This window comes from Trachypithecus francoisi, unplaced genomic scaffold (genome assembly GCF_009764315.1).
Source record: "Trachypithecus francoisi isolate TF-2019V2 unplaced genomic scaffold, Tfra_2.0 Contig00586, whole genome shotgun sequence".
Taxonomy (NCBI): Eukaryota; Metazoa; Chordata; class Mammalia; order Primates; family Cercopithecidae; genus Trachypithecus; species Trachypithecus francoisi.
The window spans coordinates 7542347-7569789 of record NW_022680749.1 but is presented as its reverse complement, the minus strand read 5'-3'; the positions used below and the strand labels follow the sequence as shown (position 1 = coordinate 7569789).

The following is a 27443-nucleotide window of genomic DNA, read 5'->3' as shown; positions in this document are numbered from 1 at the left end:
ATATCTGATATTTAAACCTGGAGTCTTAGGACAGTTTTAGGCCACTGCTGTGACTATTCCAGTCATTCATTTTCATAAGCAGCTCTAGAAGATGTGGAAGGATGTAACATTTATTTCTTTTCACTCTTCATCTTCCACTCTTCATTAATATGAAATAGTTAAAACTCATCACATATGAAATAGCATGGGAAATGTCCTACAGTATTTTCATAGTGAAATCACTTTTCTGGGGGTTTTAAAGAATTGGTAAATGCACACCTGAGAAGGTAAGTTAGCGTAAGCCAGCATAGCTCCAGGGGAGGGTAAGATCATTTCTACAAATGTGTTTCTCCAGAATTTTTAACTCTTTTATCTTAATGATAAATCTAAATTAAGATAGATCTTATTCATTAAAGTTTTACAAAGCTAATAGGATCTGTGATCCATAATTCATAAATCAAGAAAAACACTATGGGCAAACTGATGACAAGAGATCATAATCATAATGGTGTGATGTGGCTTTAAGTCTAGCGGTGAGGAAAAGGGGTGCCAGGTGACAAGAGTATGGTTATAAAGTTTACAGTGGATGTGTGAATGGATCACACAGAGTTAATCTTACACAGGGTTAGGGTCTATATTCATCCCAGAAAGGATAAAACTTGTAAGGCCAAAATAATCCTGGAAAACTCGTTTGCTCCCTAGGGCTCATTAAGCCACTGGAAGCTTAAAACCTAGAATTTAAATTATTTTGCTTTATTTTGCATTTTGGCTGTTGTGGTGAAGGCTGACTTCTAGGTTGAAGGAGAGCACAAACACAGATACAAAGATTCTCTCTTTCTTGCCTGCTCTCTTCTCCCTCTTACTTTTCTCCAAGGTCATAGTGTTGAATATGCTTAAGTTAGATGCATGTGTGTTAGGACTCATCCATCTCATTTATATTTGGAGTAAATATGCATTTGAAGTCTACATGTGTTAGCTCTTTCCTCTACAGGTGCTTTCATTCAAATAGAAATCTTTATTTCTCTCCTCTGGCAGCAGACCCTTACAAGAAAGTAATTTGGACTAATTATTTGTTGGCATCATCAATAGAGGCATCAATGTCCCTCCCATAACAAAGATACAATGCAGGATAGAATAAGATGTTTATCTTTGCTGTAGTAAGGTTGGTTGATTGTGTGTCATGATAAACTATAGATTTGTTCAAAATAATATAATTGATACTGAGTGATTTTATGCTGTTCGTGGGAATATAAATTAGTCCAGCTATTGTGGAAGACAGTGTGGTAATTCCTCCCTGACCTAGAACCAGAAATACTATGAAGTGTGTTTTCTTTGTTGTTGTTGTTTGTTTGGGTTTTTTTTTTTTTTTTTTGAGACGGAGTCTCCCTCTGTTGCCCAGGCTGGAGTGCAATGGTGCAATCTCCACTCACTGTAACCTCCTCCTCCCAGATTCAAGTGATTCTCCTGCCTCAGCCTCTCAAGCAGCTGGGATTACAGGTATCTACTACCACGCCGGGCTAATTTTTGTATTTTTAGTAGAGACAGGGTTTCACCATGTTGGTCAGGCTGGTCTCGAACTCTTGACTCAGGTAATCCACCCGCCTCAGCCTCCCAAAATGCTAGGATTACAGGTGTGAGCCACTGCGCCGGGCTGAAGTGTGATTCTTAAGAAGACCTCTGTAAGAGGAATTGGGATACAATTATCCCTTTGACATTGTGACTTCTCATCACTGATATGATAGCTCCCTGGACATTAAGAAGTCTAGATTATGAGTCTATAATATGAGTCTATAAAACTCATCTATAGGCCGGGCGTGGTGGCTCATGCCTGTAATATCAGCACCTGGAGGCTGATATTACATAGAAATACCATTTGACCCAGCAATCCCATTACTGGGTATATACCCAAAGGAATACAAATCATACTATTATAATATAAAGATACGTGCACACATATGTTCAGTGCAACCCTATTCACAATAGCAAAGACATGGAATCAACCCAAATGCCCATCAGTGATAGACTAGATAAAGAAAATGTGGTACATATGCACCACTATGTATGTACTATGCAGCCATAAAAAGGAATAAGATCACGTCCTTTGCAGGGACATGAATGGAACAGAAAGCCATTATCCTCAGGAAGCTAACACAGGAACAGAAAACCAAACACTCCATGTTCTCAATCATAAGTGGAAGCTGAACAATGAGAACACATGGACACAGGAAGGGGAACAACACACACTGGGGCCTGTCTGGGTGGGGGAGTGGGAAAAGGGAGAGCATCAGGAACTTAGCTCCAAAGAGATTAATAACCTCTTATCCCACACAAGCCTAGAAAGTACCGTGTACTGCACACCTAGACTATATCATATAACCTATTGCTCCTAAGCTACAAACCTGTATAGCATGTTACTGTATGATACTGAATACTGTAGGCAATTGTAACACAATGGTAAGTGCTTGGGTATATAAACATAGAAAAGGTACAGTAAAAATATGATATAATCTTATGAGGTCATCATTGTATATGTAGTCTATTGTTGATCAAAATGTCATTATGTGGTACATGTCTGCATTTTATAATGAGAGTAAATCCAATGAATCATTATTCACTTAAATTGAAGTCCTGGTGGTTAGGAGAAAATAAACTTTTTAGTATTAGACTAGCAATCTTTAGAATGTTAAGAACCATCATAAGGTTTTTGTTATTGTTGACACTGAATTAAAGCTAGTTTGACTGTTGCAGTTAATCAGTGCCAGGCAGTTCATGTTACCATTCTCTCTGTCGTTGGGTGTGACTATTTAGTACTCCAACTTCTGACATAATTATTAATCTAGCATCAGATCTGCTGCAGCATGTGTGGTTTCTTAAATCGCTGGATAGAGAAGGACCCCTTTTTTTATACCCCTTTGACAGAGATTACATACAGTATTCAGTGTGGCATACAAGAATGGGACTGTGGTGAACACAGAGATGCGCCACTCATTTGGCCTTAGCTGCAGGGTGTACAGTCAGCAGAGCCTGCAGCTATCAATTCTTAGGTCCTCCTCACCTGCAGAAAGCTGCCTCTCCCAAGAGGACACCCTTGGGCGTAGAAGGGATACTCACCACCAATTAATGATTGAGGATGTGCATCAGGGCTGGACCATTTCATTTGGAACTGGCTGAGAATTTGTTAGGTTAGGCCTGCATTGCAGTTTGACCTCTCTGCTTAATCCTGCATCCTTCCCTTTCCTTCTACCAGTGTTGATCCTTACTATATGCCCTGCATGCCAAACTTCATCCCACCTTTTGCTGGGACTTAAAATTTAGCTCACCACACTGTTCCATTTTCTCTTTCCTACCACTAGGATCAACAACAAAGTTGTAGGGCCCAGTGCAAAATGAAAATGCTGGCACCCTTGCTCAAAAAGCAGGGGGAAATGCTGTTAAATGTACTAAAATAGAAAGCTTTTTCCTGTCTTCCGTGGTCTCTTTACATTTTTCATGATGTTTAAATTTGCTATTTAGTGTTATTCTAAGTAAAGTAAATGAGAGTGTGAAATAATTAGGATGAATTGACCATACATCTTTATGTTATGCAATGTCAGCTTTAAATGCAAATATGAGTCTTAAACTCATCTATGGGATCACTGAAGTCACACAACTCTTATTTTGTAGCTTATACATACATACTTACTTCATTTTCCATCAGAACAATAGAAACCCCGCACAAAACTAACTCAACTGTTTTCCTTTGACTTCCTGAAACTTGCACATCCTATCAACATTCTCCTACCTTCAGCTTATTGATGAGTAAGGAAGGACTGAAAGGGAATGGAAATAGGGTTGGCCGATCTTTCTCTTTCCTTCTATGCCATCACCCTCAGCATTAGTGGTTCGCTAATACAGGGAAGTGATATGAATGAAAAAGGGTATGATAGGAATCCTTGGTCCTTTGTGATTCTTAGAACACCACTGCCTTCTTTCTGCATTTGAAGCAGGTTTTGGTTCAAACGGAAAGCATAGTCTCTTGGGGCTGGTAGACACTTCATTCCCTATCCCCAGGCCTGCTAAGTTGTAGATGTAACACACTTACCTCATACTGGCTTTGAGTCTTAACTGAACTCTCTCGAATCGTGGGCCTAGCAGAACACTGTGCTTATGGGACATCTCTAACACTATGTTTGAATGGTGGATCACAGAACTGCAGAAACACATATTGCACGTATCTCCTCTGCTTACATGAAGTCTCCATTGTTCCATTGCACTGCACATATGAAACACAAATTCAAATATTAAATTATTAAGCTTGTAATCCCAGGACTTTGGGAGACCGAGGCAGGCAGATCACCTGAGGTTAGGAGTTCGAGACCAGCCTGACCAATATGATGAAACCCCGTCTCTACTAAAAATATAAAAATTAGCCGGGCATGGTGGCACACATCTGTAATCCCAGCTACTCGGGAGGCTGAGACAGGAGAATTGCTTGAACCTGGGAGGCGGAGGTTGCAGTGACCCAAGATCGCGTCATTGCATTCCAGCCTGGGCAACAAGAGTGAAACTCTGTTTCAAAAAAAAAAAAAAAATTCAGTCAGTGACAGCCAAGCATTAAATCAAGTTTCATACTTCTAAGTGCCAGGCTCTATGTAACTGTGTAGGCTGCACTCCCATGAAGCTGGCCCTGCCTAACACGGCAGTCTCGTTTATACCTGGTTCTCTCCCTTCTTCTCCAAGCTCTTCACCACCTACTTTCACACCCAGCAGCAACTGGAGAGGAGAGGGAGAGTGAACATAACAGGTTACTATGGATTGTTAAAGCACAATTAATTGGAACTTAGCTCCAAAGAGATTAATAACCTCTTATCTCATCCCCAAGCCACAGGCCTGATTTCTTCCCCTGTTATCACCAGGCTATAAAAGCTTCCTGCCTGAATGAGGACACCATGCTAATCCATATAAGGCTCTTCCAAGTTGCACAGTGACACAAACTATTGCTTCTTGTTCACATGTCTTTCTCTAAGTAATTAACTGTTTTTCAATGTAAATATTTCTTTCTCTTCCTCTGCACATACACACATACACACACATATACACACATTTCTGGTTACATAAGAAATCATGTTTATTGTAAAGTAATTCAAAATGCTGAATAAAGATTAAAATAATTATTTCTAATCTCACCATTTACATATAATGATTAGGTACATTTTAGTGTATACGCTTTCAGGAAATTTTCTTTTTTTTTTTTATTATACTCTAAGTTCTAGGGTACACGTGCACAATGTGCAGGTTTGTTACGTATGTATACATGTGCCATGTTGGTTTGCTACACCCATTAACTTGTCATTTACATTAGGTATTTCTCCTAATGCTATCCCTCTCCCATCCCTCCACCCCACGACAGGCACCAGTGTGTGATGTTCCCTGCCCTGTGTCCAAGTGTTCTCATTGTTCGCTTCCCACCTATGAATGAGAACATGCGGTGTTTGATTTTCTGTCCTTGCGATAGTTTGCTCAGAATTATGGTTTCCAGCTTCATCCATGTCCTTACAAAGGACATGAACTCATCCTTTTTTATGGCTGCATAGTATTCCATGGTGTATATGTGCCACATTTTCTTAATCCAGTCTATCACTGATGGACATTTGGGTTGGTTCCAAGTCTTTGCTATTGTGAATAGTGCCACAATAAACATATGTGTGCTTGTGTCTTTATAGTAGCATGATTTATAATCCTTTGGGTATATACCCAGTAATGGGATTGCTGGGTCAAATGGTATTTCTAGTTCTAGATCCTTAAGGAATCGCCACACTGTCTTCCACAATGGTCGAACTTGTTTACACTCCCACCAACAGTGTAAAAGCATTCCTGTTTCTCCACAACCTCTCCAGCACCTTTTGTTTCCTGACTTTTTAATGATGGCCATTCTAACTGGTGTGAAATGGCATCTCATTGTGGTTTTGATTTGTATTTCTCTGATGACAAGTGATGATGAGCATTTTTTCATGTGTCTGTTGGCTGCATAAATGTCTTCTTTTGAGAAGTGTCTGCTCATATCCTTTACCACCTTTTTGATGGGGTGCTTTAATTTTTTTCTTGTAAATTTGTTTAAGTTCTTTCTAGATTCTGGATATTAGCCCTTTGTCAGATGAGTGGATTACAAAAATTTTCTCGCATTCTACAGGTTGCCTGTTCACTCTGATGGTAGTTTCTTTTGCTGTGCAGAAGCTCTTTAATTTGATTAGATCCCATTTGTCTATTTTGACTTTTGTTGCCATTGCTTTTGGTGTTTTAGTCATGAAGTCCTAACTCATGCCTATGTCCTGAATGGTATTGTCTAGGTTTTCTTCTAGGGTTTTTTTGGTTTTAGGTCTAATATTTAAGTCTTTAATCTGTCTTGAATTAATTCTTGTATAAGGTATAAGGAAGGGATCCAGTTTCAACTTTCCCCATGTGGCTAGCCAGTTTTCCCAGCACCATTTATTAAATAGGGACTCCTTTCCCCATTCCTTATTTTTGTCAGGTTTGTTAAAGATCAGATGGTTGTAGATGTGTGGTGTTATTTCTGAGGCCTCTGTTCTGTTCCATTAGTCTATATCTCTGTTTTGGTACCAGTACCAGGCTGCTTTGGTTACTGTAGCCTTGTAGTATAGTTTGAAATCAGGTAGTGTGATGCTGCCAGCTTTGTTCTTTTTGCTTAGGATTGTCTTGGCAATCCAGGCTCTTTTTTGGTTCCATACGAACTTTAAAGTAGTTTTTTCCAATTCTGTGAAGAAAGTAATTGGTAGCTTGGTGGGGATGGCATTGAATCTATAAATTACCTTGGGCAGTACGGCCATTTTCAAGATACTGATTCTTCCTATCCATGAGCATGGAATGTTCTTTCATTTGTTTGTGTCCTCTTTTATTTCATTGAACAGTGGTTTGTAGTTCTCCTTGAAGGGGTCCTTCACATCCCTTGTAAGTTGGATTCCTAGGTATTTTATTCTCTTTGAAGCAATTGTGAATGGGAGTTCACTCATGATTTGTCTGTTATTGGTGTATAGGAATGCTTGTGATTTTTGCACATTGATTTTGTATCCTGACACTTTGCTGAAGTTGCTTATCAGCTCTAGGAGTTTTGGGCTGAGACAATGGGGTTTTCTAAATATACAATCATGTCCTCTGCAAACAGGGACAATTTGACTTCCTCTTTTCCTAATTGAATACCCTTTATTTCTTTCTCTTCCCTGATTGTCCTGGCCAGAAGTTCCAACACTATGTTGAATAGGAGTGGTGAGTGAGGACATCCCTGTCTTGTGCCACTTTTCAAAGGGAATGCTTCCAGTTTTTGCCCATTCAGAATGATATTGGCTGTGGGTTTGTCATAAATAGCTCTTATTATTTTGAGATACGTTCCATCAATACTTAGTTTATTGTGAGTTCTTAGCATGAAGGGAATGTTGAATTTTGTTGAAGGCCTTTTCTGCATCTGTTAAGATAATCATGTGGTTTTTGTCTTTGGTTCTGTTTATATGATGGATTACATTTATTGATTTGTGTATGTTGAACCAGTCTTGCATCCCAGGGATGAAGCCAACTTGTTCTTGGTGGATAAGTTTTTTGATGTGCTGCTGGATTCGGTTTGCCAGTATTTTATTGAGGATTTTGGCATCGATGTTCATCAGGGATATTGGTCTAAAATTCCCTTTTTTTTGTTGTGTTTCTGCCAGGCTTTGGTATCAGAATGATGCTCACCTCATAAAATGAGTTAGGGAGGATTCCCTCCTTTTCTATTGATTGGAATAGTTTCAGTAGGAATGGTACCAGCTCCTCTTTGTACCTCTGATAGAATTCGGCTGTGAATTCGTCTGGTCCTGGACTTTTTTTGGTTGGTAGGCTATTAATTATTGCCTCAATTTCAGAGCCTGTTATTGGTCTAGTCAGGGATCCAACTTCTTCCTGGTTTAGTCTTGGGAGTATGTGTCCATGAATTTATCCATTTCTTCTAGATTTTCTAGTTTATTTGCGTAGAGGTGTTTATAGTATTCTCTGATGGTAGTTTGTATTTCTGTGGGGTCTGTGGTGATTTCCCCTTTGTCATTTTTTATCACATCTATTTGTTTCTTCTCTCTTTTCTTCTTTATTAGTCTTCCTATTGGTCTATCTATTTGTTGATCTTTTCAAAAAACCAGCTCCTGGATTCATTGATTTTTTTGAGGGGTTTTTCTTGTCTCTGTCTCCTTCAGTCCTGCTCTGATTTTAGTTATTTCTTGCCTTCTGCTAGCTTTTGAATTTGTTTGCTCTTGCTTCTCTAGTTCTTTCAATTGTGATGTTAGGGTGTCAATTTTGATCTCTCCTGCTTTCTCTTGTGGGCATTTAGTGCTATAAATTTCCCTCTACACACTGCTTTAAATGTGTCCCAGAGATTCTGGTGTGTTGTGTCTTTGTTCTCATTGGTTTCAAAGAACATCTTTATTTCTGCCTTCATTTTGTTATTTACCCAGTAGTCATTCAGGAGCAGGTTGTTCAGTTTCCATGTAGTTATGTGGTTTTGAGTGAGTTTCTTAATCCTGAGTGCTAATTTGATTGCACTGTGGTCTGAGAGACAGTTTATTGTGATTTCTGTTCTTTTACATTTGCTGAGGAGTGGGTTACTTCCAACTATGTGGCCAATTTTGGAATAAGTGCAGTGTGGTGCTGAGAAGAATGTATATTCTGTTGATTTGGGATGGAGAGCTCTGTAGATGTCTATTAAGTCTGCTTGGTGCAGAGCTGAGTTCAAGTCCTGGATATCCTTATTAACCTTCTGTCTTGTTGATCTGTCTCATATTGACAGTGGGGTGTTAAAGTCTCCCATTATTATTGTGTGGGAGTCTAAGTCTCTTTGTAGGTGTCTAAGGACTTGCTTTATGTATCTGGGTGCTCCTGTATTGAGTGCATATATATTTAGGATAGTTAGCTCTTCTTGTTGAATTGATCCCTTTACCATTATCTATTGGCCTTCTTTGTGTCTTTTGATCTTTGTTGCTTTAAAGTCTGTTTTATCAGAGACTAGGATTGCAACCCCTTCCTTTTTTTTTTTCTTTCCATTTGCTTGGTAGATCTTCTCCATCCCTTTATTGTGTGCCTGCATGTGTCTCTGCATGTGAAATGGGTGTCCTGAATACAACACACTGATGACTCTTGAGTCTTTATCCAATGGGCCAGTCTGTGTCTTTTAATTGGGACATTTAGCCCATTTACATTTAAGGTTAATATTGTTATGTGTGACTTTGATCCTATCATTATGATGTTAGCTGGTTAGTTTGCCCAATAGTTGATGCAGTTCCTTCCTAGCATCGATGGTCTTTACAATTTGGCATGTTTTTGCAGTGGCTGGTACCGATTGTTCCTTTCCATGTTTAGTGCTTCCTTCAAGAACTCTTGTAGGGCAGGCCTGGTGGTGATAAAATCTCTCACCTTTTGCTTGTCTGTGAAAGATTTTATTTCTCCTTCACTTATGAAGCTTAGTTTGGCTGGATATGAAATTCTGGGTTGAAAATTCTTTTCTTTAAGAATGTTGAATATTGGCCCCCAATCTCTTCTGACTTGCAGGGTTTCTGCCAAGAGATCCATGTTAGTCTGATGGGCTTCCCTTTGTGGATAACCCGACCTTTCTCTCTTGCTGCCCTTAGCATTTTTTCCTTCATTTCAACCTTGATGAATCTGACAATTAGGTGTCTTGGGGTTGCTCTTCTTGAGGAGTATCTTTGTGGTGTTCTCTGTATTTCCTGAATATAAATGTTGGCCTGCCTTGCTAGCTTGGGGAAGTTCTCCTGGATAATATCCTAAAGAGTGTTTTCCAGCTTAGTTCCATTCTCCCCATCACTTTGAGGGCCACCAATCAAACGTAGATTTGGTCTTTTCACATAGTCCCAAATTTCTTGGAGGCTTTGTTCATTTCTTTTTACTCTTTTTTCTCTAAACTTCTCTTCTCGTTTCATTTCATTAATTTGATCTTCAATCGCTGATACCCTTTCTTCCACTTGATCAAATCAGCTACTGAAGCTTGTGCATACGTCACATAGTTCTCATGCCATAGTTTTCAGCTCCATCAGGTTATTTAAGGTCTTCTCTATGCTGTTTATTCTAGTTAGCCATTCGTCTCATCTTTTTTCAAGGTTTTTGCTTCCTTGCAGTGGGTTTGAACATCCTCCTTTAGCTTGGAGAAGTTCATTATTACTGAAGCCTACTTCTGTCAACTCGTCAAAGTCATTCTCCATCCAGCTTTGTTCCATTGCTGATGAGAAGCTGTGATCCTTTGGAGGAGAAGAAGTGCTCTGGTTTTTCAAATTTTCAGCTTTTCTTCTCTGGTTTCTGCCCATCTTTGCGGTTTTATCTACCTTTGGTCTTTGATGATGGTGACCTACAGATGGGGTTTTGGTGTAGATGTCCTTTTTGTTTATGTTGATGCTATTCCTTTCGGTTTGTTAGTTTTCCTTCTAATAGTCAGGTTCCTCAGCTGCAGGTCTGTTGGAGTTTGCTGGAGGTCCACTCCAGACCCTGTTTGCCTGGGTATCACCAGCAGAGGCTGCAGAACAGCAAATATTGCAGAACAGCAAATATTGCTGCCTGATCCTTCCTCTGAAAGCTTCGTCTGAGAGGGGCATCCGGCTGTATGAGGTGTCAGTTGGCCCATACTGGGAGGTGTCTCCCAGTTAGGCTACACGGGGGTCAGGGACCCACTTAAGGAAACAGTCTGTCCATTCTCAGAGCTCAAACACTGTGCTGGGAGAACCACTGCTCTCTTCAGAGCTGTAAGACAGGGACGTTTAAGTCTACAGAAATTTCTGCTCCCTTTTGTTCAGCTATGCCCTGCACCCAGAAGTGGAGTCTATAGAGGCAGGCAGGCCTCATTGAGCTGCAGTGGGCTCCACCCAGTTTGAGCTTCCCAGCCACTTTGTTTACCTACTCAAGCCTCAGCAGTGGCAGATGCCCCTCCCCCAGCCAGGCTGCAGTCTCACAGTCTGATCTTGGACTGCTGCACTAGCAGGGAGCAAGGCTCCATGGGCATGGGACCTTCTGAGTTAGGCATGGGATATAATCTCCTGGTGTGCTGTTTGCTAAGACCATTGGAAAAGCGTAGTATTTAGGTGGCAGTGTCCCAGTTTTCCCGGTACAATCTGTCACGGCTTCCTTTGCCTAGGAAAGGGAAATCCCCTGACCCCTTGTGCTTCCTGGGTGAAGCAATGCCCCACCCTATTCAGCTCATCCTCCGTGAGCTACACCCACTGTCCAACCAGTCCCAGTGAGATGAACCAGGTACCTCAGTTGGAAATGCAGAAATCACCTATCTCCTGTATCAATCACGCTGGGAGCTGCAGACCAGAGCTGTTCCTATTCGGCCATCCAGGAAATTTTCTATTTACATAGACTGTTTTTACAAAATTAAGTTCTTTATGAACTGTTTGGTAACTAACTTATTTTTTACTTAACACTATATTGCAAATTTATTTCCAAATCAATACATACAGATCAACATCATCATTTTTAAGATGTACTATTTTATTTTATTGATATGCCATAATTTATTTAACCAGTCCTTTATTGATGAACAGTTACATTGGTTATGATATTTGCCTTGTCTCCAGAATATATCCTCTTATATATCTATTATTATTATATCCCTCAGAATTTATCATTTTATATACATATATATAATTTTATAGACTAAACTAGTTCTCCAGAATAAATCCTTTTGTCTATCTATCTATCTGTCTATCTATCATCAATATCACCTGATTATTTCCTTTATATAAATCCTAGAAGTGACAATGCTGGTGATATATAATTCTTTATTGTCAAATCTTAATTTGTATAATAACCTCTTAGAAGAAGTTAGCAAAATACAAAAACAAATAAGAATCCATGTTCTTGACCTGCTTTTGTTTCCATAAAACCTTCCTTAGAGTAGTGGTCTTCACATCTTCTTGGCTTTAGTATAGCCCATGTGGTGGTTGAACATGTTCTTCTTGTTCTCCAGCATGGCCCAAATGGTCAACTTCTGATTTCCCACTTATTATAGTCTAGCAATTAAAATCCCTGGAGACAGGACCAGCTAATTGAACCAGGCATTTTAAGTTCTGGCTCAAATGCATGCTCATTCACTTTTTGTATAAAATGCCTGCATTGTATTTTTCAGATGTATCTCAATTTTTTTTGTGGAGTTCCAGACATACTTCACTCAGGATTATGCACAAACGGCATGGATCCATTCCATTGTAGATTGTGTAACCATGCTCTGTGGTGAGTATCACTTGCTAGGATAGGGAATTACTGGCCACTGTTGAACTGCATATGACAATGACGTTCCACTGACTTTGATTACCAGTTTTTCCAAGTAGAAGGGCTATGTTAAAAACTGGCCAGGACTACACAATATAAAGAAAAGATCAATCCTACCTTCAGCCAAAGCCAACCAGACTTGCTCTTGTAATTAATGGTCTTGGCTGATGTCAGGTAGAACAGTTAGATAATACACTCAAAAGAACACATAAGATTTGGTTCTTCTATATAGAGATAGGATACTGAACATTCTAGAACCTGTACTGATTTTGGAAGCAATTTACAGTATATGCTTGGCTTCTCTCTTCCAAATGCTATGGCCTTCTCATTCTCCAGTTATGTAAATGGTTATCGATGGTACCATGAGCTATTTCTATACAGTAATGAGTGCCAACAGTGTTGTATCACATCTCAAGTCTTGGATTGCATTCTGTTCCTTTCCCAAGGACTTGACATTTGGCTCATGGATTTCATCTTTATCATGTGTAAATCTTCATGCTTAGAGAATTATTGGGGAAGGATAGGATTATGTCGTCATGAGATAAACATATTCATTATGGGTGTAATTTCATTCAAGAAACTCCAAACGTGTTATATAAGGTATGTAGGGTGTTCTAGAAATGTATGGAATTAACATTCCATCTGTGTAGTACAGGACAACAGACCTGGCATTTGTTTAAAATAAATTTCACACTCACATTATTAAATTGATGTCTTAGAGAGTTTCTAAGATTAAATCAAATTGTTTGTAGCTTAGACCCTCTTAATCCATTCATTTAAATGAGTTCTGAGTATTTTAGGAAATATTCATCTCTTCAAGCCATGTCTTAGTGGCAAAAGGGAAATAATACCTGTATTCAGTAACTCATAGTACCATTTTATTCCATTCTAGGTACTGACTCATTTCTTTTTGGAAAAAAATACACATACTCAGGAATCAGTTAAATTGTAACTGAAATGTATAATATTTGTTTAGTTGGGGGGAAACTGAGAGCAGTTCTAAGACTAAAAGCAGATTTCATGAGAAGGCTAAATCAACTCTACTCTTTCAACTAATAAGAAGGTCTTAAGGATCAAAATATCATATATTTGAGTTTTAGAGCCTGTCTTTTTTTTAAAACCACTTGATTTTCAGGGTCTCATTATTAGTCACAGCATTTGCATCAGCACACCAAAGAAGCTCATGTTTGTCTTCTCAGAGGATAAAGGTGACTCATTTCCCTCATTTCTATCTTTTGGAGGATATTCATAATCTCCCAAATAGGGGGAAATGACCTTAGGTGACCAATATGGTCCCAATGACTGTGTGAAGCTTTGAGTAGGGTTATGTCAGAAGCAACATATTTAAATTCTATGCAAGATCAAGAGGCCTGTTGTAAGCAATTACCACTTACCCGCCTCCTCACCTTGTAGCATAATATTAGAACATTAAAGTTCAGAGTATGGATGAGAGTCTGTGGAATCACATGTGGAACACCCACTGGGAACAGATCTGCTCTGTGATGAACAGAGAAGCTACCAGTTGAGTTGGCCCCCAGTTTCAGTCTGATCGATACGAAAATGATCATACTCTTCAGACACCTAGAAAATCAGCTCTTCTGATCTTCCTACTAAGAGTTACTGATGTCAGCATGAATTTTTCCTTAGAAGGAAACTCACATGCCTTCCTCACCCATCACTCCTGCCATTAGTCAGGGAGACCCAAAGAGTAAGGGGCGGAAATAACCTCACAATCAGTGTTAGGTGCTCTTGTTGGTGACCTTGGGCCATGCCATATACCCCTGAACTTCAGTTCCTTTTTGGCCTCTTCTGGCTTTACTTAATGTTCTATGAGCCTTGAGGTCAACATAATTCTGATACACTGACTGGTAAGCCACAAATCGAGTGAGACCAACCAGAATGTCACCATGTGCATGAAGCATTTTTCTTAGATTTTCTGGGCTTTGATATCTCAACTACAGGGCCTGCTGAAGCCTGAAAACAGGGCCAGATTGTGGAATTTGTCTATGATCTCTCTCCCTGATCTTTTACTGCATAACACTGCTGGTCACATGGTGTTATCCACTTTCTTTCTCCACCAATTAATCGTCACCATTATCGCTAATGATATATGATCAACACTATAGTAAGCATCCCTGTGCAAGTGACATATAATTTAGAGAAAGTTGGTCCACTGTTTAAAAAGCACCCTACAGTCCTGCCAGTATGACTATAATAGAATGAAGAGGAATGAGCCTTGAAATGCAGGTCAAGACACTTGAGTTCTATTCCAGCCCTGCTGCTTAATGTCTGTGGGACCGTGGACAATCACTTCTTTTCTCTGGGCCTCAGTTTGCAAAGCTGCAGAATTAATAGGGTGGGCCCAATGCTTTAAAGGTTCTTTGCTCTGTCAATGCCACATCACAGCCTTTTCACAGTGCCCTCAAGGCCTTTCTGTTGAACCTATTTCTTATTGTTTTTGAAGCTCCACTTGGGAGTGTTGTCAGTAACCATTTATCCTGTCAAGTGGGAATCATGCTGGGTGGCTTGCTTGCATCTACCGGACTCATCCTGAGCTCATTTGCCACGAGTCTGAAGCATCTCTACCTCACTCTGGGAGTTCTTACAGGTAAGGGCACTTTGTACCACCTGTCTCACCCCACTCCATCCAGGGGGTTCCAAGCACATCAACAGAGAAGTAACTCATAAAATATCCATTTTGTTATATATATAATTTAGTTGACCTAGCTTATGTTTACCTACCTAACAGTTAAACAGAGCTGGAAATGAGATTATATTACTCTAATGAAAATGCATCTCCACTTTAATTCAGCCAGATGGTAAAAGCAACTGCAGCTTTCTCTTCGGAATTAGTGTATGGCTGAGATTCTGTACTGAGAAGAAACAAGATATTACCCAGGGCAACATGAATTTTCAGCAATGGTCATTCTTCCAACCATTGCCAAGATGTTAAAATACTATCGACAGTCAATCTGAGTCGCTCCTGCTTTATAATGAATATTGCTGTCCAATAAATGGGAGTTTCTAATTTTAAAAAAGCCCTTTATTGTGAATATTCTTATATTACGCATTCTTTCTCAATGCTATGGAAGTATCACTTTAGCAAATTATAATAAATCCCATGGGTAAAAAGCAGTATGTACATTCAATAAATCACACTTACAGAGACGGCATAGGATCAAGATGAGTTGGCTGTGGGACTGCAGTAGGAGTTTGCCCGTCACTCAAAGGGGTGTGGAGAGTAGCGCCGACTCCCGTCTGGGCATTGTGCCTTTGGTGTGGCGTGAATAAGGTCAATAAAGGATGTAACCTCATAGTGAGGCTATCAATTTGGCTATGTTAGCTAAAGAAGGTACATCCACCCCTAACAAACCAAAGAGCCTGACTGCTGCTATGGTGACCAGTGGATCCCAGTTTACCAGGCAATGTCCTGGTTTTAATAATGAAAGTCCCACATCCAGAAACCCCTGAGTCCAGGCAACTCTGGGTTGCTGGCTACCCTACACTGCAGATGAAAGCAGGAGCTTCAGAAGGTGATTCTCTTTTTCCTTCTCTGACATTCTAGTGGCCATAAAATCCAGGCTCAAAGCCCCTCAGATTTTCTTTACTTAAAAAGTCATAGAAGTTGATCTTTTTTTTTTTTTTTTTTGAGACAGGATCTATCTGACTCTGTCCTCAGGCTGGAGTGCAGTGGCACAATCTCAGCTGCAACCTCTGTCTCCTGGGCTCAAGCCATCCTCCCCCTTCAGCCTCCTGAGTAGCTGAGACTACAGGCACATGCCACCACACCTGGCTAATTTGTTTTGTTTGTTTGTTTGTTTTGTTTTGTTTGCAGAGAGGGGGTTTTGCCATATTGCCCAGGCTAGTCTCAAACTCCTGAGCTCAAGTGATCTGCCTGCCTCAGCCTCCCACAGCGCTGGGATTACAGGCATAAGCCACTGCACCCAGCCCAAAAGTTGGTCTCTAGAAAGCTTTCTAGAGTGTCAACATTTGTCTGCTGACCTTAAGAGATATTTTCACATATGTGAAAACATACATTTAAAACATAACATATAAACATAACATATAAAATTGGCATAATGTTTCCCAACTATGTAAAATTACCCTGGAATTTTCATAGTTGTATATGCTATTTGAATCCAAATTCCAGCGTGGTACAGATTGTCAGTGTTGTGTCTTTATAGGCAGTGAAGAGTTTAGGGAATTGTCTGGATTATTTAAGTTAAAAAATGGAGGAGGTGATAAGTTTCTTTGGTTGATATTATCTAGATTTTCTAGTGAATTCCAATATAGTTCATATAATGATTTTTATGTTCTTCATTTAACTTTGTTCATGAAGTCACATTTCCTTAAGGGTGTTCTCCCTAAGAAGAAAGTCACGTATGTTCTACATTTGCCAAATTGTGAATGACTGGTGAGGGGGAGACTCATTTTAAGCTTGGTGTAAAAAGCAGCTTTAAAAGCATTTAATGAGAGGTCAGATTCTCTTTAATATAAATCATTGTATTCTGAGATATCGTTGGCTGTTTATGGTACATCAGCACTCATAGAGTTCTCTTTATCCTCAGGTCTGGGATTTGCACTTTGTTACTCTCCAGCTATTGCCATGGTTGGCAAGTACTTCAGCAGACGGAAAGCCCTTGCTTATGGTATTGCCATGTCAGGAAGTGGCATTGGCACCTTCATCCTGGCTCCTGTGGTTCAGCTCCTTATTGAACAGTTTTCCTGGCGGGGAGCCTTACTCATTCTTGGGGGCTTTGTCTTGAATCTCTGTGTTTGTGGTGCCTTGATGAGGCCAATTACTCTTAAAGAGGATCACACAACTCCAGAGCAGAACCATGTCTGTAGAACTCAGAAAGAAGACTTTAAGCGGGTGTCTCCCTATTCATCTTTGACCAAAGAATGGGCACAGACTTGCCTCTGTTGCTGTTTGCAGCAAGAGTACAGTTTTTTACTGATGTCAGACTTTGTTGTGTTAGCCATCTCCGTTCTGTTTATGGCTTATGGCTGCAGCCCTCTCTTTGTGTACTTGGTGCCTTATGCTTTGAGTGTTGGAGTGAGTCATCAGCAAGCTGCTTTTCTTATGTCCATACTTGGAGTGATTGACATTATTGGCAATATTACATTTGGATGGCTGACCGACAGAAGGTAACATTCATGAAACCACAATTGGTTCCCCACCAAGGGACATTAAGCCTTGAGTTTCTCCTCAGCCCCTTACCCTGTGGAATACCTAGGTCTGAATAATGTTAATAAGTCTGCAGTATCTGAAGGCATCTCCCTTGCTGGTTCTTCTAGATCAGAGGTTGGCAAAATTTTCTGTAAAGGGACAGATAGTAAACATTTTTGGCTTTGTAGGCCAAGTGTTCTTCATCACAACTATCCAACTCAGCTATTATAGTACGAAACAGCCACAGACAATATGTAAACAAAAGAGAGTGGCTATGTTCCAATAAGACTTTATGCACACTGAAATGTGAATTTCTCTTATAATTTTCATGTGTCACAAAATATTGTTCTTTTGACTTTTTCCAACCATTTTTAAATGGAAAAACCATTCTTAGTTCACAGGTAGTACAAAAAGAGGTCGTGGGCCAGATGTGCCTAAATTGCAGAAGCCTAGGGTAACTATAGGTTCTGGTGGTAGATTTAATTGCATCCCAAGACGAGTCAGTCCTCAAGCAAGACAACTTCTGGCTGGGTGTCATGGTGTTAGTTTATTTTGAACACTCCTGACTGGTAATGGAAAAAGGAGCAGAATCCAATTCAGTCAGGAGGGCCAGGTGCAATGATAACACATTATCTGTAGCCACATATTTATGTTTGACAATGCAAATTGCAAATAATTTCCTTGTAATTGTAGGCTTAGAAACCAAAGTTATAAGAAATCTATGAAGTAATTTCTTTAGCAAATGCTCATCTGTTTGGACTGAAGAGTGCAGGCTACTTATATTCTCCTAAATGGCGAACCATTCACACTTGAGATGTGACCTGCAGAGCTAATACCATCATGTAGCTTCTCACAAATTATGTTTTTGGTAATTAATCAGGATCCAACTGCCATTCTCCAGTGTTATGAATATGATATTTGGTATTAATTGGACATTTGTAATGGTTAAAGAAGAAGGAGAAGAGCAAAGAGTACCTATTTTCACAATCAAATAACTCAGCAAGAAGCAGCCAGGTATAGGTCTAATTGAGGCATCTCTAGTCTGAGGCATACTAGACCTAAGTTCTTGCACTGGCTCTGCTCCTTATTAACCCTGTAACCTACAGAAAGTCACCTAATCCTCAGATCCACAATGATCTCTCTCTGTAAAATGAGCCAGTGCAATATTTGCCTGTTGACCTTATTACTATTTTGTGAGGTTCAAATGAGGCTGTGAGTAGAAAAATGTTTGTAAAGCATAAGCTGTTGGAGCTGACATTATACAGAGTCTTTGAAATAATTGATATCATAGATGGGTTTGGAGTTATCGGGAAAATTAATGGGAATACCACTAAGACTTTGTCTTAGTCCAAGACCTCCATCATCTCTGGCAAATCATTTTAATGTCTTTGTATTACAGTTTCCCCTTTGTGTAACCACTTGGGTTATTGAGTATTTATATACCAATGGATAACATATCTGAAAGCATCTAATAAGGTAGACTGCTAGGAAAATAACCCTCCTGACCCTTTACATCAAGCTTGTCCAACCTGCAGCCCATGGGCTGCCTGCACCCTGGGATGGCTTTGAATGTGGTCCAACACAAATTTGTAAACTTTCTTACAACATTTTGAGATCTATGCACACACTTTTCCTCTTTCTTTCTTTCTTTCTTCCTTTCCTTTCGTTTCCTTTCGTTTCATTTCGTTTCCTTTCCTTTCCTCTTTCCTTTCTTTCTTTTTTTCATCAGCTAGCATTAGTGTTAGTTTATTTTATGTGTGGCCCAAGACAATTATTCTTCTTCCATTGTGGCCCAGGGAAGCCAAAAGATTGGAGACCCCTGCTCTACATTTTATTTCACGACTACTTTCAGAGTAACCCTGTGAGATAAGTAACCTTTCCATTTTATAGGTAAAGAAATTGAGTTAGGCAGGCAGTGGGTGGCAGAAATAGTTTTAATATTCTACCTTTCTAATTTTGAAGCATATATTCTTTCTACCACACCATGCTTACTGGGGAGATGAATTCTTGCATTTGCAAAAAGGAAAGATAGGAAGACAACACAGATAACACACAATGGGAAAGCCATCTCTGTAAATAACTGCAGTGCTTACTGCTGCATAACCGTGGCTCTAAAGCTCTTTTACAGAAAGTGTACATCCTGCACTCATTCTTGTTCTTCATATCAACAGGTGTCTGAAGAATTACCAGTATGTTTGCTACCTCTTTGCTGTGGGAATGGATGGTCTCTGCTATCTCTGCCTCCCAATGCTTCAAAGTCTCCCTCTGCTCGTGCCTTTCTCTTGTACTTTTGGCTACTTTGATGGTGCCTACGTGACTTTGATCCCAGTAGTGACCACAGAGATAGTGGGGACCACCTCTTTGTCATCAGCGCTTGGTGTGGTATACTTCCTTCACGCAGTGCCATACTTGGTGAGCCCACCCATCGCAGGTAAGTTTCCAGAGAGAAACCCCAGCTACCTTTTCTCTTTGGCATATTGATGTGAAAACAGCAAACTCACATGCAGTCAGTGAGAAGGATTGTCAAGAGAGTTGGGGAAGAGTGAAAGAGAAAAGGAACATATGAGCCCCTAAAACCATCTTGGTCCCACCTACATCCTTGTTTTATAATCTTCTTCCAACCAAGTAAGAACCTTAGCCTACCTGGAAAGAGTAAGTCCCAAATTAGGGTCTTGATTCCTTTCCATATTAATGATGGGAGCAGGGGGATGGAGCAGTTGTTTAGCTTTATAAATAAGTAGGGCGCATTCAGAGGGAAGTCTCAGGGGAGAACAGGATTCCAACAGGGGGCAGTGGGTGATGAGGCTGAAATTATAAATGCCAGTGTCATGATGGAGTGTTTTGGGTGCCTGACAAAGGAACTGGGCTCTATTCTTCAGAGACTATGGATAGTATTAAAGTTTTTATGTAAAAGGATAATATGGTAAAGTGTATATGTTAGAAAATGTGATCTAGCAATTGATCTAGTAACTTAAGAGAAAGGTCGCTAAGATTCCATTCTAATAGTTTAGGAAGCAGCTGATAAAGGCCTGAGCTAGGGCTGCTGCAGCGAAAATCAAGATGAGCTCTGGGGGCAAGGAGGAAGTTTTCAAAACAAAATTCAGCAGAATTTAGCATACAGAGGTGAAGGAGAGATATAAGTCATGGATGACTTAGAAAATAATGTCATGGTTGAGAAAATAAAGAAATTAGAGAAAGTGGCTTTGCCTGAACAATAATGAATATGGTTTTTAGATATGTTGAGATTTCTGAAATCTACAGGTAGAAATGCTCAATAGAGCTGTTTAAAGATGAAATATGAGCTTTAATGGATAGCCTGATTATATATAGATTTGGGAGTCATCCTATAAAGCACCCAGAATGTTTTATAAACTCTAAAATGCTATAGAGTGAAGCATGATTAAACAAATAATTTGACAAATATTTATTGTATACATTAAACAAGTAATTCAACAAGTATATATTGACTGTGTAACTAGCATTGTATTTATCATGCTGGAGAGACAGGAGTAAACAGGTCGGAACCTGTTTCTCCTTCCTAAGGCATGTATTCTACACCACCTGCATCAGAGTCTCCTAGGGACCTTATCAAAAATGCAGATTCCTTGACACTCCCACCTTGATCTGAATGTTGAGGATGAGTTCCAGAAATCTACATTTTCAACCAGCTTTGCTGTGATGCTCATGCACGGTTAATATTGAGAATTACTGTTCCATATTATTATCTGCCTAAATTAAAACTGAGAGAGTGAACAAGGTCTCTGAAGACAGGCAAAAGAGAAATAACCCAAAACTTTGCCTAGAAAGAAGGCAGGAATTTTTTTGAGGAAGACAGGGTTTCTGCTATTAGCTATTATTGTGAATAGACAGTTTCAGGCTATTTCCAAATCCAGCAATTGGGATGGAATAAAAACAGCAAACTAGGGGAAATTGTGGCCACTTGAGTGGTGCAGATGAAAAAATCCTGTTCAGTTTAAACTCCATGATGATCTTTATGTTTAATGCTCCATTTTTGAAAACTGCCCCCAAAATGTTCCCACGTCCTCCCTCCATAGCCTATTTTACTGCTCACCAACCTTTAGAAACAGTGTCATTCTATCAAAGGTCACAGGACACAAATGAAATTGCGATTCATGAATCGTTTTTTCAGTTCGTGGCCTTCACTGGCAAATCAGACATGATACTCATTACTGGGAATTCGAGGATTAATTCTTATTGTATCATTTTCTTATTTATCTTTCAAATAACAACTCTCTACTCAGTCTTTTTTGTTTGGTGCTATAGAAATGCCCAAGTAAATCAAACAATAACTAAAATATCTGAGAGCAGTTTAAATTCAGGAAATTTTGTGGGACTTATAATAACTTCTACATGCCATTTTCAACTAATGGATTTGAAGTGAGTAAAGAAGAAATCATATACTTCTCTGGTGGGTTTTCTTGGCAGATAAGAAAGTTTGAAGGAATTTTAAAAAACCTTTGTTAATTATAAAATAATTGCCTGATGAAGTATAATGTTACCCCACTGGTTTTCTGTCATCGTGGCCCCTCTTTTGTATATCATATGCCTGGTTTTCCTCAAAATGTAGAGCTGAGAAAGATATTGAGATTAATTTGTTGCAACAAGAGATAAAGAAAAAAAAGCTAGTTTGCATTTGCGAATTCTAAAATGGCCCAAGGTTCTGATTTTTCAAACTGGATAGCGTATAATGACTGAATCCAGTTGAAAATGTGATACTGCTTTGAAGCATGTCATGTTACTCAAAATAGTGTATGGGTGCTGTGAATACTACTAGCATTTTTTACAAATATGTTTTTTAACACCCTAGGTGAATTATTCCAACTTGAGTAATTTAAATGATGCTATTTTTATCTTTTTACCAGATTTCACGGGGTTAATAATAACTAATATTTACGTTGTAACTACTAAGTACATGATGCTCTTCCGAGCACTTCACATAACAACAATCAATTCACTCTAGAAGTTTTCCTGGAAAACAGAATGTGTTTTTCAGTTGCTGCACAAAATTACAATTGGTGGTGCTATTGATCTATTATTATCCTTACAAAGTATCAGAATTTGAGAGTGGGTAAGCAATGGAATTTTCAACTTAACAATATAATTTTGCTGTTGTTTGTTACAGGATGGCTGGTAGATACCACCGGCAGCTACACTGCAGCATTCCTCCTCTGTGGATTTTCAATGATATTTAGTTCTGTGTTGCTTGGCTTTGGTAGACTTGTAAAGAGAATGAGAAAAACCCAGCTGCAGTTCATTGCCAAAGAATCCGATCCCAAGCTGCAGCTATGGACCAATGGATCAGTGGCTTATTCTGTGGAGAGAGAATTAGATCAGAAACATGCGGAGCCTGTGGCTACAGCAGTGCCTGGCTACAGCCTCACATGACCAATGGCCTTGAGCCCCAGAATCTTCAGATTTGAGGGAGGTGTGGAGCCAGCAGATTCTTCGTGTTTCTGAAACTTTTTATTTCGGCAGAAGTATTGCCTTCCAAGGAAACTATTATTATTGTTTTGTTAACATATTAATATTTATAAGGGAAAATAGCACATAATAAAGAAAGCTGGACTAGCCCAGAGGCTTCTCATTTGGGATTTGTACTCATAACTGAACTCATATCTTTTGGTCAATGGGCATAGCTCTATGAGAAATGTAAGGACACAGCTGATATAATTAGCTGTAATTAGGGATAATTTCGATGCATAACCAAAGCAGATGACACTGGGCAGCAGCTTTGTCCCAGTCTCAGCCCCTTCATGTTCCCTCCTCAGAAAGAAAATGGAAACATTAACATGTAGCTTTGCTTACCTTGTTCTGGTTAGAGAAGGGAGGTCAGCTTGGGTGTGGTGGTGAAGAGTGAAGCTGCCATCCATACCTTTTTCATGGTGGAGTTTCTCATTAGGGTTTTACCTGGGGTTGTTAAAAGAATACTTGAGATTCTTCAAAAGGTGGTGATTAATATAGAAAGAAACTCTTATTTTTTTCTCTCTTAATCTTGCAGCCAGCCCTTGCCTCTGCCCAAGGGTAGACACCACTATGAGAATCCAAATAATCATCGAATGCCGTGGTTGGAATAGATCTCAAAGGGTGGCTGGTAAGATTTATTTGAAATTGTCCACTGGAAACTGAAAGCTCTTTTCCTAAGACCGGGTTCCAGGCGCTCACCTTTGTTGCCATCAGAATATAATACTTACTCTAAATTTAGCAGAACACACTTAGTCACAAGGGCAACCTCTCAATCTTACCTGAAATGTTAACACCAAAACTTCTCGTTTTCTACCTTCAGAGAAAAAGCTCTTATTTAAACTGCAGATGCATTCCTGTTAGGATGAAAAAATGTTGGCAGTATTCCAGTTGGGCAGGAACTGAATTCTTGAATCAGCAGGTCTCTGGTGAGAGTTTTCTTTGCAGATCAGACATTTAGTTTTATCATTACCCAAAAGAGGATAGGAGGGGGTCAGTTATCTGAACAAATACTATGCTAGAGATATTCTAAAGGTGAGATTCCTTTCTCCTTGTGTTAATTCTTGTTCCACTGTCCACTGCTCTTCATCTCTTTATGGATAATAATTAGAAATCTGCTCATTGGATTAGAAGTTGATTCATTCTCAAATACTCCACTTTTCTATGGTTTGGGATAATTTCTGAGCCTTCAGATTGAAGAGAGAAGGCATGGAGGGAAGAAAAAGTCCAGATCCCCCAGCTTGTCTCCAACCATTTTAAGTCCAAAGGATTATAATCCTGAATCTCACATCATGTCACACCTGTAAATAGGGGCAAATTATGCAATCAATTTTAATTATCAGGAGTTTAAAATCCAAATGTTAAGGAACTGTTTTGACCCTGAAGGCTATTTAATCCACTGTCCCTTACAAGGCCTCACAAGTGCTGGGGGAAAAGAAAAACAGCAGTGAGGAGGATCCTGGCTACTGTGTATGCTCAGCAAGAGAGTTTGCCTATACCTTGATTATTTCATAAAATCACATGTTAATACATTGCTTTCAGAATGAAATACTGACTTGATTTGATAGGAGAAAATGGTAATATTTCATGTTGTTTTCCAAAGAGAAATGTAAATGTTATCTGTTATCTCTTACATAGTTTAAGAATTTAGTTTTGAAGCCCACACTGGACTGAAAAGAATTTACTTTTCATTGACTTTGTTATTCGCAATTTTAAAAATATTTGGAACTGGGCATGGTGGCTTACGCCTGTAATCCCAGCACTTTGGGAGGCTGAGGCAGGCGGATCATGAGGTCAGGAGATCGAGACCATCCTGGCTAACATCGTGAAACCCCGTCTCTACTAAAAATGAAAAAAATTACTTGGGCATGGTGGTGGGCGCCTGTAGTCCCAGCTACTCGGGAGGCTGAGGCCAGAGAATCACTTGAACCCGGGAGGCAGAGGTTACAGTGAGCCAAAATCACGCTACTGTACTCCAGCCTGGGCAACAGAGAGAGACCCCATCTCAAAAATATATATATATATATATATTTGGAAGATATCTATAAAACGTCAAAGTTAAAATGAAGTTATATCTTTTTGGAATAGCACTTTGCCCTAAATATCATTTTTTGAATTTCAAGCCTAAAGATTTTAAAAAATATGAATAGTTACAAATATTCTTATACATATTTTTTCATCTTGATTACAACAAAATTTTGTTTATGTGGTTCTGCAGTATAATTTTTGTGAAGTATTGTAAGTATGCAAAATGAGCATAGTGATCAGAACTTTTAAAGATTTTGTATAAAAACATTTGGGAGATTTGACTTTATACTTGCATAGATTTGCATTTTACTTTCTCTTTTGAAGCAGCATTTTTAGAAAATTCGTAAGAAAAATGTACATCTTAAGGTCTACTATTTTACATTTCTACACAGAATTTTGGTGTTAATGTTCCATGTGTCTATACTGTTTATTTCAAAACTGAGAAATTCATGGGAATGATGTATTTTGTGGAATCAAGAACAAAATTATAGCGGGATAATTTTACATCTTAAATATTTCTTTCTACTACTGTAAGCTCTACTTTGGGATTATCTGAGTAGAAAATCAGAAGACATTATCTAACTTTATAGATACACTGTATGATTGGGCTCTTTGTTCAGATTGTAATTTCATTAATAGATGAAATATTTATGCTAATATTTTCTTATTTCAAAAGCAAAATAAAATGAGTTTATTGTCCTGTGTTTGGAAAGACATTTTTCCCTTGGACAAGAGGTTTGGATTGGATGGTGAGTGGGCCTGTCTGGATCATGGTAAGATGTGGTCAGCATTTTAAGATGTGTTAAGTAATCAAATGATTTACAAAAACCAAAAGTCTTTATTGAGTTCTTCCAAAGTGTGAGCTATTATGCCAGCTACTTCCTATACATTGTCTCATTTAATCCCCATAGTGACCTCTATCATTATCGTTTTGGAGATGTGGAAAATGAAGCACCAGTTCCCACAGCTCAGTATCCACTGCACTCCTCTAGTGTGAAATCCTGTAAAACTGGGATGCTGCTGATTCTGAAGCCCTGTGTCCTTCCCCTGTGCCTACTTGGATCATCTTATGTGGGTTCAAGAAGCTGTTGGGAAACAGATGCTTCCTTGGACAGATAAAATCCTTTGGATTATGCTTCAATCGTCTAGTCAATATTGAAGGAAGATTCTAGATTGGAGATTTCCAAGAGTTTTCCCAAGAGGATCTCTCAAAACCACTACTTCTAGGCTCAGTGGTTTAATTTGCTGTCGATTGATCCAGGCTTCTTTTGGGGAGCATTTAAGGTTGAGGGGGTGAATTGGGGAGCATACTTTGTCCCAAAAGTGAGCAAAGTCAGGCTTTCTCAGGAGTTGAGTTCTTCTTGAAGTGCCTTCACCATTGCCAGTGATAATGAAAATGGTAATGTCTGTTTGGCACTCCCCTTCCTGGTCCCAGTAGGTCTCATTCTGAAATTGTTTACTGAAATGAAATAGTACAAATTCGGCTGGGCACAGTGGCTCACGCCTGTAATCCCAACACTTTGGGAGGCCGAGGCGGGTGGATCACCAGGTCAGGAGATCGAGACCATCCTGGCTAACACGGTGAAACCCCGTCTCTACTAAAAACACAAAAAATTAGCTGGGCATGGTAGTGGGCACATGTAGTTTCAGATACTCGGGAGGCTGAGGCAGGAGAATGGTGTGAACCCGGGAGGCGGAGCTTGCAGTAAGCCGAGATTGGCCACTGCACTCCAGCCTGGGCGACAGAGCGAGACTCCATCTCAAAAAAAAAAAAAAAAGAAAAAGAAAAGAACAAAAGAAATAGTACAAATTCGGGGTAGATATCTGAGTTTCTTTCCTCACACTTGAAAGTTTGAGTTAAAAAATGTTTTTTAAAAAACATTTTAAAAAATGTAAAAAAGTTTTAACTCTGTCAAAGAGTAGATTTTCATATCTATTGCCAGCACAGCTACCAATGACAGATGACTGAGGTTTTGTCCCATAGCACAGAAAACTATTTGGTTGGGGAGTGGGAAGATACTAAATAATGATAAAAGGACTGACATTTAAGACAAAACATTATGGTACTTTTCAAACATATACAAAAGTAGAATGAATAGTGTAGAGAACTTGAGGTACCTATTCCCCCACATCTACAATTATCTACCCATTATCCTCTCCTTTGATGAAGCAATTTGAAATATATTAACATGTGGGCAGCTCATGTTTCCTTCAGCTGCCAGGGAATACCTGAACTTAGTAAGAATAATTTGTTCATGCTAACGGGAACACGTGTGGTTAGTATCACCTATTAATGAGCCACATCATTACTTACAAAGCTGATTACTTACAAAGCTATGGGCTTTGAGTATCAATTGAAGATTAAAATTTTCTCCTTCTCTCCCTAGCACCCTAAAGGGTCTATCTACCTGAGGCCCAGGGCTGTATTAAATAAGTTAGAAGGGCCTTTTTTTTTTTTTTTCTTTTCTCTCTCTCTCATGACCCAAGAGAGTCA

At 39.3% G+C, this 27443-nt stretch overlaps 1 protein-coding gene across 2 annotated transcripts in view; it reads left to right on the top strand.

The window, feature by feature from the left end:
* SLC16A12 (solute carrier family 16 member 12) overlaps window positions 1-25647 on the top strand; it is a 94904-nt gene extending 69257 nt beyond the window's left edge. For both annotated transcript variants that reach the window (XM_033215965.1, XM_033215968.1), the window contains exons 3-7: window positions 12128-12231; window positions 14735-14878; window positions 16839-17418; window positions 19612-19871; window positions 22584-25647. In XM_033215965.1, the coding sequence (XP_033071856.1) occupies window positions 12128-12231; window positions 14735-14878; window positions 16839-17418; window positions 19612-19871; window positions 22584-22846 (1351 nt within the window). In that variant the 3' untranslated portion in view covers window positions 22847-25647. The remainder of the gene's footprint in view (window positions 1-12127; window positions 12232-14734; window positions 14879-16838; window positions 17419-19611; window positions 19872-22583) is intronic.
* Window positions 25648-27443: the final 1796 nt, after the last annotated feature.